Genomic DNA, 19,258 nt, shown 5'->3' with positions numbered 1-19,258 from the left:
CGCTGACGTTGAGCCTTTTCACTTGGGCTGTGGATTGACATGTAAATATCACGCAAAAAAAAATCGACTTTACGTATGTAAGTAGCATAATTTGAAAAGATCAAAATAGACATTGATATAATCAGTAATTCTATTCAAACATCACCTCATCGCTATTCAACGAAGTAGTAATATTTCCCAGTTTTTTCGTGGATGCGATAAAGCAATATTGGGATATGAAACCATTGGTTTTTTTAGATTTTTTTCTTTTCAATACTTTTTTGCGAATGACAGACGTTTTTTGACAGCTTTGCATTTTTTTTTATAATAGTAAAAAATATGAATACCTATTGGATATGTTTAAGTTTCTAAGGAATTATACAGCAAAAAGGTTTCATGTGCCATTGAGCGTTAGTTCTATTTAAAAGCTGGCATTTAAATGTACAACTTAATTCTAAACAGTGCACAATTGTGATCGTATGCGTTATAGGAAATGAAGAGTAGACGAACGCGGGAATTCTCGGTTGACGGACGTTGACCCAAATATGCGGTTGACATTGATCGACGACGGGTCGCGATATGCTTATATAAAACATTTCGTACCGACTGCCGACCGACGACGTACCAACGCATGGATTTGGGACTAGGAAGTTCATTGCTACCGATTTTTATGAGGCTCTGCGAGACTCGCCCCGAATATGACTCATTGTTTTGCGACTGCCTGGTAACTTCGGCGACGGTGTGGTTATATTTTTTGAGTTGGTAAAAGTTTTGATCTGATCGTGATACACAATTGGCCACTTGATGCAGAGTGATGGGAAAAGCGTAACATGATTGACGAGTCAGAGTGCGTCACATTACCATGTGCCATTCGGGAGCCGGTATTACGTAACTCGGAAGCATGACATAGCAATAATATCGGCGAGTGCATAGCATTCGCATCGTGGTGGTACGGAAGTGTCGCATATCGACGCGGCCTAACGATAACCCAAATTTCTGACAGCGACCTACATACATAGTATGTTTTACAGGCGACCGAGCGCCCCCAACAACTGGCAAGGCTTCGTGCAACCGCACACTTATCTGTTCGACTAAACTGTTTGTTTGTTGACCGATGTCAAGTTATTTGCTTTGATTTGTGCCGGTCATCACAGTAACACGTGGGCTGAAAGGATTTGCATGTTTTTTTGATGATTAATTATTTCGAGTAACAGCCAGTTTCTTCGTCAAAAGTTAAAGCCAAAGTAAAAGTCAAAGTAATGTCTAAAGTAAAAGTAACGGTCAAATTCAATTTTTCTATTAGTTTTGCTGTCACTTTAGCCTTGAAAAAACGAATTTGACCGTTACTTTTACTTTAGACATTACTTTAACTTTAACGTTTGATGAAGAAACTGGCCGTTAGTAACGAAAGTTCAAAGTTATATTTTCTAAATGCTGGTTTCTTTCATTAGGTGAGGGGGCAATGATGACGATGCATGGAGACAAATGATGGTGGTTATGGGAGAGGATAGTGTGGTGAGTCAGGCCAGTGACCGCGGCACGTGGCCGCGAGATGAGCGCGTCGGGCCGGGGAGAGACGGCGCGCGGCGGCTGTCATTGATTTTCCCCGTTTCCCCCCAACCCCGAGCCTGGCTCCCTCCCCACCGCGTCTCACCCACTTCCAGCGCCCGATAACGAGGTTAACGGGCGACGTGAGCGTCTCCTAAACTTTAATTATACCCGTACACCCGTCGTGCATGTTTAACCCGGCCTCTATTGAGCGTTTTGTTTGCAGCGCACCTGATAGCGAGACGTGATCCACTATTCGGTCGACGGTTAACTATCTAATGAACATGGCCGGAGATGGAAACGCGAAGAGCGCAACTTGCACAACCTGTAGGTTGGAAGTTGTCGTTGCAAATCGAGCCCGATACGAATCTGCTAACTACGTCTTAACTCATAAGCGTGGCGCGACGCAAACTGTATAAACAATACGGAAACTCATCTGCTCTTTATCTCAATATGTAAGTATAGTATGCACAGCGAAAATAATATGTTAGCTAGTTGGAAATATGACAGCTTGTATCAGAAATGTATTTACCCACGTTTGAGTGCCTTTGACATAATGTTTACCTAATACATATAAATATTTTGAAGTTCTTGGTAAACGGGTATATTGCATTGTTCACGCCAAACATATTTCAGTTCCATATTTATATAATTATTAGTTTTTCATTAAAATACTTTTCATAAAATCCATGTCAGTTTAGGTGTTATAAATACTCTTTAGCGATGATACCATTTATAAGAGCAATAAGTATTTAACGTTTCAAGCTCAGTGCTTGAAACAATAAAGTAGCAAAAACATTTTCCCGATACGAACACAAACTGTAGGTTTACATCTTAGCGTAGCGCGGAACTATTGCGTAGCAATTCGTAGCACTTCGTAGCGGCAAAGTATCGTAATTCGTAGGCTTGATACTGTGAATATTTTTTATTATTTAAGTTTCGACTAAAAAGGTTAATACCGTATTTAAAAACGCATTTTGTATCAATATTAGGAGACATTCAGTGACTCAGAAACACTCGGTGCACATGTAGAGCTATAACCAAGACGAAGCATCTGTAAGATTGTCTGGAAGTGCCTACGACCTTTACTTTTATGCAATGGAACTAATCTTATTTAAGGTGAAAATGTTGTGATATCCTTATTATAGATGACCTATTTGCAGTTTATCTATATGAGATAAAAAATGGTTTAACAGACTAATTAATTAATTATCTTATCAAGCGAGGCGCGGTCTTAATCAAATACAAGCAACTAAATAGGGGGGAAATATCTTTTAATCTGCGCATCCCCAAACAAAATGCGCATTATTTTAAGTTGATCAACAATATGGGATTAAAAGGTTAAAGACTAAAGAGTAAAAAGGTATTTTTGGAAACAACATTACCATATTTCAAAAATCAAATTAAAAACCAACACTTCATCTTTCGCACCGCTGTGTAAGTACGCTCAGCAGAAACAATGTCTCTTCCAGCCGCTGTAAATGCCGGTATATCGTCAGTTATTCAATTAGGGGTAACCAATGAGAAGTGAGCGGGGTACCGCTGCGTATCCTAATTATTCACCAGGAGCTTGCTACCATGCTGCCATGCACTTCCTGGAGACCACGAGCACCGAGGGTCGCTGTGATTTAAGCCAATAAAACTTTTACGGCATGTCGATACCAAAAGTAATGGGGTTTGTTCGTGGTGGTGATTCGTTTATATCATTTTTATGGGGGAATAAGTTTGTTGGTGTATTATATTGTGTTGTTGTTTAATAAAATTTTATGTTTTGAAAATGGAATTTGCATACTTGTAGCTATGCCTACATACAGCTGTCTTGATCAGGACTTTGATTATTTGGTCCTTGGAGCCGGATTGCGTGGAGACAATTTACATAATTTAATAAACGTTCACATTAAAATTGTTCTTTTTGCTGTAATTACGAACGCATTTATGGTCTTTATAACTTTGCAAACTTGCTCCTTTTTTGAGCTGTGATGTCTCTGTAAAATCAATATCATCGGTAATATTGTTGCCCTATAATAGTTACTGCGATTCGAAGTTAAACATCAATATAAAGTTTGTTATTTTGCACTTGCAATTAGTTAGTTCTGCAAACTTTAGTATCAAGGAGTAGATACCCAGTTCTCCGTACATAAGAAGTATTGCCAGTTTTTGTTTAAAAACTTACAAATGAAAAAGTAAAAGTTGTGCACCTGTTACGTTTTAATCCTTTTAATAATGATTTGGTTAACTTCAGTAAATGCCGCTCTGACTGTGAAATTAAGGCACGTTTTTTATACGGCTCGTTGTTGCCATGTGGAAAGTTGAGCGAAAATGTGCCGTAGGTAATGAAAATCCCGACGTAATGTTTGTACCTTTTTTTATAAATGTATACTGATCGGCTTTTTACATAGGTATCAAACAGACGTGTTGTCACGTGGTTGATTTAAAAAAAATAACAAAATAGTATTTGAAATATGTCCTATTTTCTTATCGTCCTGAATAAATGAATACATAACATGAATAGCAATGACAATATCTCTCTCTCGGGCGCAGATCTCCGTAGAAACATAAAATAAGCAATGTATCACACAATTGAATGGGTCAAGATGTTTAAAAGACCGCGTTGTGCGGCAATCATGCCAAAACGGGCGCGTTTATGATGGCATTGCAATTCTATGCGATTTTTATAGCTTGTATTTATTGTGTGTATGAAGGGATGTTGGCATCACACGGACAAGCACAAATTTTATTTATACGCATTGCGCCGTGACGTCACCATGATATCATCTGAATGCATTCGATGATGTAACGCTTGGATCATCGGCATATCGATTGTGCTATCAATTATTGCTGGCTCTTTATCCCCGTATGTACACAGCTGTCGGACACTTTTCTTTTTCGCAAACATAAATACTTAAAGATAGTCTTAGGAGCTTTTTCTTCTGAATGTAAACTCGTGCCAAGAAGCCGATTGCTTTTGATCTTGGCTAAATAAAAACTAATGAATGCTGAATAAAAGATTTCAATCGAACGATTTCATCGCAACACTGACGGAAATAAAAAAGTTGAACCAACTTGGAGAAGTAAAGATCAGCCTAGAACTAATTTGTTTTTATTTTCAGCGTACATTTTATGTTTTTACTGGCTCGTATGAAGTGTAACTTTTTCTCTAGAAAAAAACTGAGTCTGGTTTATCTGTCAAGGCAGAAAGCTAAAGATCGGGACGGAATCCCGAAAAAGAGAATTCGCCGTATGCTAATTAATTTTTCATAGTCCCCTCGACGACACCGCAGTGATATGCAAATGAGAATTCGTCGCGCATTAGGTACTCTAGTTTACAACTTATCACGTTGTCGAGTATCAATTAAAGCGGCGGAACTGCGCAAGTTTACATCATTAACACCATAAAAAGACAGTTATTGCGAGAAAATTTGTGCAATCAATTAGGAGTTTTAAGAGGGGTCGGGGGTGTATGCGTGCAGAGTGCAGCGGCGACGACCGGGCGGGAGGGGGTGTGCGGGGCCGGCGCGCGCATCTGTGTGCATTCGGCATATTTACCCCGATAGTGGGCGGGCAGGTTCACTGACCCGACCCAATGCAAGGCTCGCGTACGTAGGCCGCCACGACGCACACGCCGGGGCCCGTTTCATTAGTGCCACCGCACATCGCACACACACGCAAAAAAGCTAACACTGTGCGTCAAGTGGGCACGCACGCTTTTTTAATCATCTGTCGGATTACCCGGCCGAGCAAAAAATCCAACAGGTATTCGCTTAACTTTCAAGATACAGTAGTGTTTTGCTCTGATGTGCTCATAATACGTTTCAGGTGTGTGTACACCTAAAATTTCGAGGGGCCCAAGCAAAGTTTCGGTCGTCGCCAGAGGCATATCGATCTCTGTTTATTTCGAACTCGGTACCAGTCTAGATAACTGATTTAAAATTTATAACAAACTAAAATGGCCGTGTGATCGATAATTGAAAACAACTGTGTACAAATCTTTGTATTTTAAGACGGGGGGAAAGTACAGGCAGGTACACATAAACTAGGTAAAATGGTTAAAGCACATATATCAAAAGTTTGCATAGCAATCGGAACACCGTAAACACACACACACGCACACTCGTACGAATACGTCATAATTGCACCGCAGCATTCATAAATCCAGCGGTTAGACAGACACATTCAGGGCTGTAAACTATAAGTCGAGGTATACTTATGCAAAACCACCCTTGCAGTCGGCGGATCGGCGAGTGCAATACCCATAACCTACCCCAAGCGTTCCCCTCGTTGAGGCAGGTCCGGGCAGACGCCTTTGATGGGGCATTACCATAATAACCGAGCTAACAGATACTATTCATTAATAAATAATATGCACCAAACATATTTATTGTGTTTACATAGTAGATAAACAAATTGACAGTCGGAATTTTACGAGATACGTCTATGACCGTTTAATTAAATAAGTTACTTTCGGAATGGTACTATGACACCGTTATTTATGAAAACAATTAATGATGATGTAGGTACAATGTTTGTAAATTAACTAAAGCATTTCGATAACGATTTCAAAAGCTCTTAAGTGCGTCTAGATGTAGGAGCTCTCCACAGAGTCATAAATCATAATGCAAGATTATTATTGCTGACGTCTGTATATTTCGTCAATGTATGTTTTCTAGACAAACATGCATTGACAAAGTTCGCAAGACACAGCTAATTTTGTGTAGCTAAATTTTTTGTTTAGTAAATACTCTTGATTTAAATTTATCAATAACCAGTCGATGAGGCCCAGTAGCTAAAACCTCTCAAATGTTTCTGAGTGGGTGGGTTCGATCCTAGATCAGGCAAGAAGCAATGGAACCTTTCTAGCTGTATCATAAACTTCAATGACTAATGCTTAAGGTAACCATCATTGAGGAACCGTCGACTTAAACACATGTTTAAATTCGCCAATCTGCCTTGAGCAAACATGGTAATTAAAGCTTATTATTTCTCTGCAGGATAAGAGGCCCATACAAAGGCAGTAAAAAGGCTGTTGATGACAATAGCATAAAGATACCGTAGGATGAAGACCCAAATTAGGACCTAGAGATTCAGGTTCGTGATATGTATGCCAATCGTCAAAACAAATCACAAATAGGAAAAAAGTGACTTTTTCCTAAATCATCATTTCACTAGTTCGGGGCGTCCATCCGATCAAAGTTCGACTGACATCAAAACAATCATAGAAACAGCTCCAGGTAAACCAGTAACTACTCAATTTACGCCATTCGTAAAGGGATTCAAAAGAAACAAAAAATCCCCGGTGAGTTTAGCGAATCATGAGTGATATTTCAAGCTTTCATATCTGATATCACTAAAATTAGTTTCGCAAGCTAAAAATATACTATTCCAAAAATCTCTCATGATCTCTAGAGGTTTGTAGTTTGACGCTAAAGGCTCTTATTCGGGCCTCAAGAGACGAAAGAAAAGGAATGCGTGGGTGTAAGAACATTATGATTGTAATAGCAAGCAATTACGTTTACCTTAACACGACTCCTGTTTGAGAAAATATTTCTATAAAATTGGCCTCATTTATATGAGGTGGTTGACCTTTAAAAGTTTGTGTTGAATTTGTTGATGCCTTTTTATGCCGGCGCCTTTTGGGATTTCAATGTCAAAACTGGCATCTATCGAATACTCGTATTGTTTCACGAATACATCATCCTCCTGCCCTTATCCCAATTTTATTTGGGGTCGGCGCAGCATGTTTTCTTCTTCCATACTCTTCTATCTGCCGTCATCTCACAAGTAACATTCTTTCTTACCATGTCTACTTTCACACAATCCATCCATCGTTTCTTTGGTCTTCCTCTTCCACTATATCCGTCCACGTTCATACTCATTACCTTCCTCACAACATGACTCTCATTCCTCCGCATCACATGCCCATACCACGACAGCCGGTTTCCACGCAGTTTTTCTGATACCGGCGCTACTTTCAAACTTCCTCTTATATACTCGTTCCTCACTCTATCCATTCGCGTAACTCCACACATACCTCTTAACATTCTCATCTCTGCCGCATGCAACTGTCTTTCATTCGTCGCTTTTGTGGGCCAGCACTCTGATCCATACAAGACAGCAGGCCTGACCATACTCTTGTAAATTTTCCCCTTAAGTTTAAGGGGAATACGAGGGTCACAAGTTGTTCCCGTTACCTGCCGCCATTTCATCCATATTCATATTGTTTCACGAATACGTAATAACAATTGTTGAAGTTAAACGTCCGAACAGGACATTGCTTTTCACGAATACCATAAGTTGTGTGTCCTGTTGATGATCCATACTGCAACTGCCGTTGGCAAGATATGACAAAAGAAAGAGTTTGGCCGAATAATGAAAGCAAACAGACGGTGAAAATTCCAGCAAAAGTTTTGTATCTAATATGCCAATGTAAATAACATACCAATGTTCTGTTAACAAAAGCAAAGCAACAAGCGAGGACAGGTGCCGATATTTCGCCACTTCGTGTATTTCTTATAGACAAATAATCATAATTTACTTTTATGAAAGTTAATACTATGGAAATATTTTCTTAACCAAAGCCATTTGGTCTGTCAATTTTGTGCTATTAAATATGCAACGATCAGATGCACCTTTGCGTTTATAAAGTCGTTGTATGCAATTTATATCATAGCCTGGTATAATGTAAAATTTAATCGGTGATTGGCAATGAAAACGATGCATAATCTCAGGGACCTACCGCAACACAACTTCTGTTATCTGTGGGATTGCTGAACTAAATGGTGAATTGTTTTTTTTTATTATTTATCTGTAGCAATGTTTTGTGCTCATGCATATGTGGGCGGTTCAACTCAATGAAGGTTGTAACGCAAATAGTTTGACCTAAAGAAGGATGCTATTTTCTAGATTTATTTTATGTTACTATGTATATTACCCACTCTAGTTAACGTTGCGTTATTGAATAAGTATTAGACTTCTTGCAATATTGATCATTTACAATATTGAGGGTGACATTTGACTAGTCAAGATGTTATACCAGCTTGAGAAATGCAAAGGTGGTTTATGTTTTCATATCGGTCACATGGTTATTCGTACCGTGTAAATAGCTTCTGCATATGCAAACGTCATTTACCTATCAAAATAGTCCTCGCTGGATGGATTTTATGCTCTAGTATAAATTGCATGATTATTCAATGATAAGATATCCAGATGCTCTGTAGCATACAATAGAGAACTACGACCTTTCGGAAAAAGCGGTTTAGAAATGACTCGCCCTGGTTCCAATGCCAAGCTTGAAAGTTCCCAAGTAATATCGGGTTGGTACTGTTCAGTGAAGAGTAATAAACAAACAGTTGCGGAGTGAATAAATTCTTCATGCCCATCCAGGTATTCGAACTTATAATTAAATCATTCGATGTCGCATCGGACTTGCGCATTCCACATTAGGTGACATTTTCGCGTCCGTCATACAAGCATACAAGAACAGGAGCGCCCATTAAAAATCATACGCGTTTAAAAAGCCCGCCCTCAGCGCGCGCCGCCACTTCAAAGTTTGACCTCGCAATTACTAAAATTGGTTTGATTTACCATTTTAATTGTAACAAAAAGCTTATTTTTTCCAACGGCGTGGACGACGGAGGCGTCGTTGTAATCTCGACCGAGTGACTTTCGGCCGGAGGGTCCATTAGGGATCGGCCAGAGGACGTCAGGCTGGCGTCCGGGATCGGAATTTTGAGCTGTGGCGTCATGTCGTTAAGGCGTAGTTTCTGTCGGAGGTGTTCGGTAGGCGCGAGAGGAGAGCACTCGAGGTCGGATGCTGAGTGCGGGGGTGTGTGCCGGGCGCGGGGGGAGAGTGGGACAAAATCGATATCGTCGGGCGGCGCGCGACGTCTTGCGCCCCGGCCCTCCCGCCCCTCTAATGAATGAGAGCGAGCATAGTCATCTCTGCGGATGGCGGCTCCGGCGATACGGCACGCCGCCGCCGCCGACGTCGACTAGACTCCGCTGCGCTCCCGATCCAATGTATTGCTGCCCGCCACGATAACGAACCGAACACTGATCAACCCTGCACACACACTGCAGCTGCAATTTTATACAGCTTTCAGCCATTCTGTACGCTCTTTTTTGTATCGGACGCTACCCTTCTTATACAAATATCTAAATAGGTGAACATTATAGATTCTACACCCAAGTTAATAGTTTTAATACAATACTTGAACAGTTTTAATAAAACTATGTTCATGGAACATGACAGATTCGATCTTCGAATTACATAACAAGGAAGTCAGAATTATGAACTGTATAGAGGAGAATCTCGGAAGTTGTAAATGAAGTTTTGAAACAAGTTTAAAAGCGACAATTTTGTCAGAAAGAGACCGAAGATTATAAAGTTGTTCGAGAGTTTACAGCATTCCTAACGTCTATTACGGGAACGCTAGATTTATCGCAATAAATTATTGCGAACATTATGAAGGCATAAAATAAATATTTTTTGGTTAAAGATCAAGTTGGAATTGGTTAATATATCAGCGGTGGCCACCTTAATAATATCCCACCCACGCTTTGATATTAAGGATGGTGGGTGTTACCAAGAACCAAACGAAATATTCATCAAATGGCACCTACTACTTTATATTTTTACGTAGGCTTAATAAAGAGTCTGAATAACAACAAATTGCTGGAGGGTGTATGAGGTAACGGTTCGCAAATTGCCAGCCCACAAGCGACCAGGTACTGTACCCGTGTAGGATCATTTAAAGCATACTTTACGAGCCATGCACGCCAGACCAGCGCAACACACGAATATATCAAGCATTTTATACTTTTAAAACAACGCGGTCTTGGATAGCTATTACCGATTCATAGTCAGTTAGTTTGACGGCGTTGATCATCTAACAAATTAGTGGTGCTTCAGAAGTTATCCCGCCTTTTAACATATGAGTGCTTTTACCGGAGGCTAAAGGACGTGGCACATTGCAGCAGCACCGCAACAGCACGGCTCCATACCAGCATTTAAGTTGTCATTCAATTTAGAGCATTAAATCGTGTAAATTATAATATATTTCGTAATGTCAATATGAAAAAGCCAACGGCGAGCAGTCAGCGTGCTTGCCGCTTCCACACAACTCGACTCGCCGCCCGCGTGCTGCAAGCGAGCGGTCCTCATGCGTACAGCGCGCCGACGGCGTGCTAATTGCGCGCCGACTCCGAGCCGGCAGCGAAACAACGTCATTACGTCGTGTTCAATCATAACATCAATCATAATCGTCTTAAAATAATATTGAGTTTGCGGTGACAGCAAGCTTACACGTCGCGGCCGGCGCGCGGCCGGCGCGCCGACGGCGAGCGGACGGCGCGCCGACGGCGAGCGGACAGCGCGTGGTTGGCGCGCTGGCAGCTAGCCGTAGTCTTAATTCGAGGCGACGCCGTGCTGCTGCCGTGCTGTTGCCGTGCTGCTATAATGTGCCACAAGCTATATCCTCCGTCAATATATACCGTGGAGACATCATCACCGGCCTTTTGTCGCACACAGCCGCTACCACAAACAATGATCAGCACGCTGCTGAAGGCGGTTTATCTATTGCAGACTTTTTATCCAGAGTTTCAACAGAACGCATTCCTTCAACGGTGGCGTCTAAGATAAACTTAACAATGCCGCGACACGCGAGCTCCATACACTACCATAATCTCGCCAGTTTCTTCATCTGATTCATTTGCCTTTTAATGCACAATGACCATATAATTAGGCGAATGAAATGCTATTTAATGTGATTTTTGTGCATTGGAACTAGGGCTGCCATCCGTCCGGGTTTCCCCGGATTTGTCCTCGTTTGGAGGCCGTCCAGGGGCCGTCCGGGCGGGGTTTCAAGAAGTGTCCGGGGAAAACCCGGACACTTTTCATGTAAGGAAGCACCTCATTGAATTTAAGTATATGTTAATAGTAAAGGGATTACAAATTAGGTTCGGGGGAAAAATGCGATTTACGCCAAATGTCCGGGTTTTTTTAATGTTTGTCCGGGTTTGGCGAAATTCGAGATGGCAGCCCTAATTGGAACACATACTTTTCCATTGTTATTCCGTATCAAATATTCGTTCAATCATACATTTATTTACGTCTTCAATTTCTCTCATTATATAAAACGTAGAGGATGTGGAGTAGCTCGTAGCTAGTCCAAAAAAAGGTCTAAAGTTTAAATATGTGTCGGTTCTAACAGCTTTATTAATAGCCCAGACGCCACAACAGCTGAGACACATCCCATCAAACAGAATGCCGACTAATGGTGATGATCATAATGCAAAGCGTACTTACAGACGGACTGTGTCAAATCAAATTAACACTAAGTGACACGTAGCTAATGTTATAGGTTAAAAAATGCCAATGTCACAGGTTTTTTTCTTAACGCAATGAGTCAGTGTTATGAGTTATCACTCGCAGACAAAGACAGACTTAAGGTTATTATTTGATTAGTCCTAATGATATTCCAGCTGGCTAGAATCCTTTATAAACAAGTCATCGTGTGTAGGAAGTGATACACCATTGCAGCGATGTTGTTGCAACAAATCTGACACGTTTAGATGACTAAGCCGATGTTACAAGTAGGCCGCATGAATATGTTCTATAACTTCACTAATCTGGTACGAATAATGTTTGTCACATTAGCCGACCAGATGTTCTAGATCACTGGTACAGTGGGGTCCGCATTTAAGGATTTCATGAAACTGTTAAGATGGCGAATAAAAGCATAAAAACATATGAATACGAGGAATACATACGGTATAAGTTTTATGTGCAATTATTTGATCCTGCAACAAACTGATAACCCTTGTTTTCCAAAAGTAAACATAAACTAAAAGAAGACTCGTGCAGACCACTTTTTCAAGGACCAAGTTCACCGACAACATAAACGAGTTTTTCTTTAAACATCTGTTTACTTTGAAAATTGAACGTAAAAGTGACGTTAACATTATTGGTGAACTAGGGTCTTGAAAACTGAAATTGAAATGCGGGAAGACCCAACAGTCTGTCCCAGGAACCCAACTACACAGCAAAAAGCTGTGAGAAAAAATTTCAATAGTCACACTTTTTGACTAGTGACTACTCGTGGCGACTGTCAAAAATCTTCTAATAACCAGCACCAACGCCTTCACATCAAGAATCTACCATGCACTTTCTTTAATTGGTAGACCTGAGCTAGCTTAACAGCGAGTTCTTCTAAAAATTCAGCATCCTTTAACATGATTTATTGTTCAGGCCTTCGGAATCTTCTTTGTTTCTATTTTGAAGTCGTTAGAAACTTCTCTAACTATGCATACCAATAATGACCTTCTTGGAACGGCCATGGGATCATCTTGAAGGTGACACTCTTTATTTCCCATTTTTCTAAACTGAGCTGGTTCAATGAAGTATGCTAGGCAACATTTCTAAACGAACCGAATATTTTGTGGTTCACTCTTTTACTCTATTTGCTTGGCACGAGTGGACTAGCAATAACATCGTTGCCTGCGAGTTGTACAAACTTCCAAGACAAAATTACGCCGTTCCAACTATTACTAGTTTGCAGATCAGGATTTAACAAGGAAAGAAGCAAAGTTCCCTCTAGACCGGTCATTCCCGACTGCATCTAGTAGAATAGATAAGAAATGGCGGGCTTTAACTGGGTCAGAGCAAGGCCCGGGCCGAATGTCTACGCCGCACCTGTATCTATGTACTCTCATATTACGTATACACATGTATGTAAACAAAATGCGACAATTCGCTCACCGTTCTAGGTTACATATGCATCGCACTCGACGTTTATTTGACCTAATTTATCGGTTCGTTGGTTTGTGTATCAAATTTTGTGATGACAAACAAAAGACTTCACCAGTCGGATACGTCGAGTGCCAAAATCTTTTGTTTGTTGATAGTCCACGTTTGTTGACATTCAGGGATTAGTTTAGTTCCAATTTTCACGCTTGGTTTCTCTTGATATGTCGCAAGATTTGTTTGGAAGATAAACGAATCAATTAACGTGACATTTACTGTAACCGAGATTACAGTAGGGGCTTTCGAAACAAAATGTGCATCAAAAGGTAAGTGATGATATGGCACGGTGTCAGTGCGCTTGTTTACGCAACGTGATCTCCGCCCTTGAGGTCAGAGATTGCGATAGATTCCGATAAACGCACGTGAACCGCCAGAGACGGTCACACGGACGCATCGTGAGCACATGTCAAAACATTGAGTGCCGCACAACAATCGATATAACCAGCATACGTGTTATCGTTTATCTGATAAAATCGAGGTTCCTTCAAGTTTTACACAATACACTGACGTCAATAAACCGAGAAGCAAGCATAAACTGCGATAACGAATAACGACAAACAGTTGTACACACCTGTATGTATTGTAAATAATAGACCAGAGGGCAATTAAAACGGTGGAGCCTGCCAGTCGATAAACTTAATACATATTTTTGAATATCCATTTTATTCGTAAATAATAAGTAAACAAAGTGTATAATACTATTGGTTAGTTTAGTTGGCAGTAGCGTTGAAGCGTGGTGCTTACCGAACGCACTAAAGTGACGGCGCGGAGAGATTGCCAGCGAAGCGTGTCGGCGACAGTCCTGAGCAGGGTGGCGGTGGACCTCTCCCCTTTGCGCACCATCGTCCCGACTTCACGCACGGCTGATGGGTCACTGCACCACTGCTTACGAGTTTACAAGCTAAACAGTTTACAAGCCACACGCTGTACTCCCTCCACGCTCGCCTTGACAGTTTTAAACGCGAGGCTAGACGCAGATATTCAACCGACACCTGACTCCGCAGCGCGCGTGACGAGGTTCGTGTTCATGCGAATTATATTTTCAGCGGTTAAAATGTACACAGAACAAATATATTGATGTAGCAACCGCAATAATCGGCTGCGAGGACACGACTGGCTCGTTATCGCTGCGATACCTATTCTCCAGCTCAAGTAGACGATTCCGCATACGTGAATAAAGACCGACCTCGTTGTTTTGGTCAGTTGACGCGCGTCCCACATGTGCCACTTCGGGACTCCACGCGCATTTCTCACGTCAACACACTTAGAACAAGAAATTTTGGCAGTTGGATAGAAATAGTCTTTAGGCCGGTTGGACACAAGCTGCGTTTAATCTCTGTCTCCGCGGATGACGGGAACGTTAAGTATTTTTACTAAGGACAGATGTTTCGGATGTGATAACAATTCTGTAACTAAATAACAAATATCTCTTGTTTACCCACTCGGAGGAGGAATGCATGAGTTATCGACCTCAACGGCCTTAACAAGTCAATGTATTGGAATTGTAGCAATTAGCGCGTCATAGGCGATATAAAATAGCTTCCAACAGCTCATTAATTGTATGATGCTCGCGTTAGTGTAAGCAATTTTATTCCTTGCTGCGATTAGCATGGAATTGTTTATTCTATGAGAGAGTAGTTATAATTAGCAGGGGCGCCGGGATCGTGGCAGGAGTCCAGGTCGATCACTCGGCTAATATAACGGGTTCGAACTATATCGGGTGGTCGGTCGTTGACAGGGGCATTTTTCCGGATTCGCAAACAAACCACATTCCTCTGTTGTGGAGTTGGCGGAAAGAATAAAGATTAACGAGATAGATCGCACAGAATTGCAACAGCTCCATTTCGATACACATCTTGATGGTTATTTACAACCTCGCTGTGCTTTATTTTTATTTTTACCTTGTAATGGTTCTTGTAATCTAATCGCATTCAATTATGAAACGGAAGTATGGAGGCTTACTTCAGTGTCACGCCAGTTATGTCACAGGTTTCTAGACAACAATTACACGGGAAAACCTATGTAGCAAAGGTCAAGAATATTCCACAAATAACTATATGTGACTTGACTGAATTGCGAGGAGATATTTTCTATTTTAGGTATGAAGGTCTATTGCGCGTTTAGAGTAGGCGTAACCGATGAATAATATTCTGGTGGAGTAGCGTCAACCGCTCGCTGATAGAGAATTGAATTCCGGGAATTCCTGGCGCCATTTAATAGCATAACGCCAACCGTCTGTTGTTTGTCATTATTCTCAAAGCATATTTTAGACTGTTGTCTCTGTAAAGTCTTTAATGTTCTGTTGCATTCTTTGCTCTAACATACTTGCCAATAGCTTTTAATTAAAAGAAAACAAAATGTTGTCTGTATAAAATTATCTCAGCTGATTCTAACATAAACAGTGTTATTACAATAAAAGTTTAAAGAAAACGTTGGACCAGGATTTTAAATTAAAAAAAAAAATCATATATATTAAGACATCAAACATTTTTGAAATAACACCAATAATTATACAAGCTGTTGATTTGCATTTGTGCCATAGTTCAGGAGGAGGACATACAATACGTATATAATCGATTGGAATTACAGTAGATGGGAAATAACTAATATGCACTGCTTTTTTTGTCATTGTAATGTCGTGGTATTTCAGAAGTAATCCAATTTTATGAATGAAATTTATGAGTGATCGTTGCGTATGCTTTGTGTTTGCGTTTGTGTGAGAGTGCAGCACGGTTTTAAGGCCATTAACACACGCGCCAAGTTTAAATAAGGCTAGATGACATTTACGGAATTCCGAAAAAAAAATAAAGAAAAAAAATTACGTACCAATTTTTTTATTGATTTGGGTCGAGAATCATTAGCATAATTACCTCCTTGAATATGGCACGGATGCAAATCAACAGCTTGTATAAGGTACCAATTTATATTTTTATTACGATCATTCGAAAAGATAACAAAAACTGCAAATATATATTATCACGAATAAACGATAAACATAACTGACCCAATTCTTTTGGTCAATCATCCATCACACACTATCGCCAATTTCTTATCAACCGAAAATCCTTGCATTTTCTTGTACATCAAATATCTACAGCAGACTGAAGAATATTTGTGAATTTATGGCACATTCCCAAGCCACACAATGGACTTTGCATTGCATTTAAACTGAAAAATCACAACAGATTCAAACAGCGTCCATATGCACTAATCTCGTGCGGTTTTCTTTGTCCAATGGTGTACATAAACAAACGTTAGATACGTTCGTATGAGCAAACACACGTACATAAATAAAGGAAATGCATAAGAGAGGCGTCGCGTCGTCCCAACCATTCCTAGATAGAGCACGCTGTTTAGAGAATTTCATTTCATCCGCTTCAGATTAAACGGAATTCAATTTTCATTGTGTTGTACCGATTATATGCACATGCCTTTGTATCTTGTCATTATTATAATAATTGTGGTAATTGCTTTTGGAAATTAGAATTTTGGTTACACGGGAGGATTGTTTAATAATTTTGTTTATTGATTCGATATTTTGATATGTCCATTTTCTCTATCAAAAATTAGTTAGTTGGTGTGACATCGCGTGAAGGTATCGGAGTATACAAATAGGGAAGCACATTAAACGTGGTCGACTGGTCAGGGGGCGAAGTGTGACGCCGCGTGCGTGCTCCATAATTAACGTCAAAACGTTCGGCAAGATAATATTTTGCCACGTTAGCCGTGGCGCCGGCTGACTATCACACCGAAGTGTAGTAAACGCACCAGTAATTAACATTTTTTTATTAACATATCATATCACTCAGTTTATTAAATTACTTAATCACTTTATTTGTTATTGATTTAGATTTAAAGGATTAAATTAATTTCCTGCCTGTCTCTATGCGGAAACGTTATTTAGAAACCATTGACTCTCTGCGGTTGAAATATTAATACTTTATGTAAAGGATAAATCGAGTTGGCAGCCGCTGAAAACTTGAATCCCTTATGTGAGACGGTCGTGAACTGACTTAAATAGCTTAAACTGATAAATTTTACGCAATTTTGGTATAAATGATGCAAATTGCAAACTTTAGGAATTAAGAACTTACCAACGGATGGAACGGACAATCCCAAAATCCCTTTAAACTAGAGGACACTGCACCTTGTAATATTATATGCATACCTTCAATTACTGAGTTTATTCTAATCAATAATTTAATTGTTAAGCTGGTTTTATGTAGAATAGATGAGTGGACACGAGAGTTAATGATCGCAACAGGTTATCGGCAGTCTCTACGCGGAAAATGACGATATTAATTCTATAATAGTTTACACGTGTGATTCGAGAGCGATTATTGTTTTAAATAAGTACTTAAAAACAAATGCTAACGTTGTGGCTAGCTTTTACTCAACGGCAGTATTGTTATGAGCGTTACACAATATGTTACGAAAGAATTGCGCAACTGTGTGACTGCAGTCTGCAAATAATTGCCTAATCGATTTTAGTTTTCGTTTAAGATTTTAATTAGTCAATATTTTTGTTCGTGTAACCCTAATAGTTCTGTTTCATTTGAGAAATATTATTCCATAGTTACTAAAGACGAACCGACTAAGTTTAATTTCAATCCGGTGACTAAAATCTCAATTATAAAAGAAATAACCTCAACTATGAATCAGTTATCAAATACATCGTAGACTTATCTAACAATTCTTAGAATGTCGATAACCTTGATTTAAAGTTAACAATCGGTTAATTATTAAGGCTAATAAGCCTACAGTTAACAGCAATAAAATTTATATCTCCCTTCAAATTCAAAAATATTGAACAGCCAAGGCGTTTTATTAGATACATAGGCAATAATGGTGTTACTACACAAAACATAAACCTACGTTCGTCACGTGCTTAGGCAAATGTTGTTTAGAAATTATCTTTAAACACGTGTCAAATGTCTTTTAACTTTTTTGTAAAAACACCTGATTGTTTTGAAAACGAGCCAGAAGCGGGACAATGCAAGGAGTCTGTTAGTACGCAAACAGACCTCACATAGAGTGGTTACCAAAGCCTGGAGGGGTCCAATCATTACCGGGCCATTTATTCGGCAAATTGCCTCCATCGATAACCGTTCGCGGGTCGCGACGCGGCGAATAATTTCCATTATTTCCTTTATTCGCCGCCCGACGCCCGCCGGCTGTGTTGACGAAGACAACCGAGAGTTGTTGTCAAGTAAACATATTGGGATTTGTTGCTATTGCCATGATTAATGTGTTTTTGTATGAGAAAAAAGTATGAAAAGCTTAACGAATATGCTCCAGTGAAATGGGATTTTGAATAATGTTGTTAAAGCAAGTCATGTTTTGATGGAAGTATCATCCTCCGAGCCTTTTTCCCAAACTATGTTGGGGTCGGCTTCCAGTCTAACCGGATTCAGCTGAGTACCAGTGCTTTACAAGAAGCGACTGCCTATCTGACCTCCTCAACCCAGTTACCCGGGCAACCCAATACCCCTAGGTTAGACTGGTGTCAGACTTACTGGCTTCTGACTACCCGTAACGACTGCCAAGGATGTTCAATGACAGCCGGGACCTACAGTTTAACGTGCCATCCGAAACACAGTCATTGGTGTCTAAGATATACTTAGAAAGTACATACAAACTTAGAAAAGTTGCATTGGTACTTGCCTGACCTGGAATCGAACCCGCACCCTCATACTCGAGAGGTTGGTTCTTTGCCCACTAGGCCACCACGACTCCATGAACTTGATGACTTTTGATGGAAGTAAGTCAATGAATATTCCCACAGCGTGGTTTAAGGATGCAATTAATTATCACGAACGTAAACAACAATAAAATGTCACAACTCACGATATCTTTATTAACTGTTGCACGTGTGAAACACTTGAAATCCGTATCAAAACACAAAGTTATTGTTTACATTTCTCATGATAT

The 19,258-nt window shown here is 40.1% G+C and overlaps 1 protein-coding gene across 8 annotated transcripts in view; it reads right to left on the bottom strand.

Annotated features, from left to right (window-relative positions):
• Positions 1 to 19,258, bottom strand: part of LOC124636319 (serine/threonine-protein kinase minibrain) — a 112,680-nt gene that overhangs the window by 13,742 nt on the left and 79,680 nt on the right. The window contains exon 1 of one of the 8 annotated variants that reach the window (XM_047172366.1): positions 14,072 to 14,246. The exons of the other annotated variants lie outside the window; for them this stretch is intronic. Within the exon in view, the coding sequence (XP_047028322.1) occupies positions 14,072 to 14,170 (99 nt within the window). The 5' untranslated portion in view covers positions 14,171 to 14,246. Of the gene's footprint in view, positions 1 to 14,071; positions 14,247 to 19,258 lie in introns of those variants that run through there. 8 annotated transcript variants of the gene reach the window in all.

This window comes from Helicoverpa zea, chromosome 14 (assembly GCF_022581195.2).
Source record: "Helicoverpa zea isolate HzStark_Cry1AcR chromosome 14, ilHelZeax1.1, whole genome shotgun sequence".
NCBI lineage: Eukaryota > Metazoa > Arthropoda > Insecta > Lepidoptera > Noctuidae > Helicoverpa > Helicoverpa zea.
This window is presented reverse-complemented; position numbering and strand designations above follow the sequence as displayed.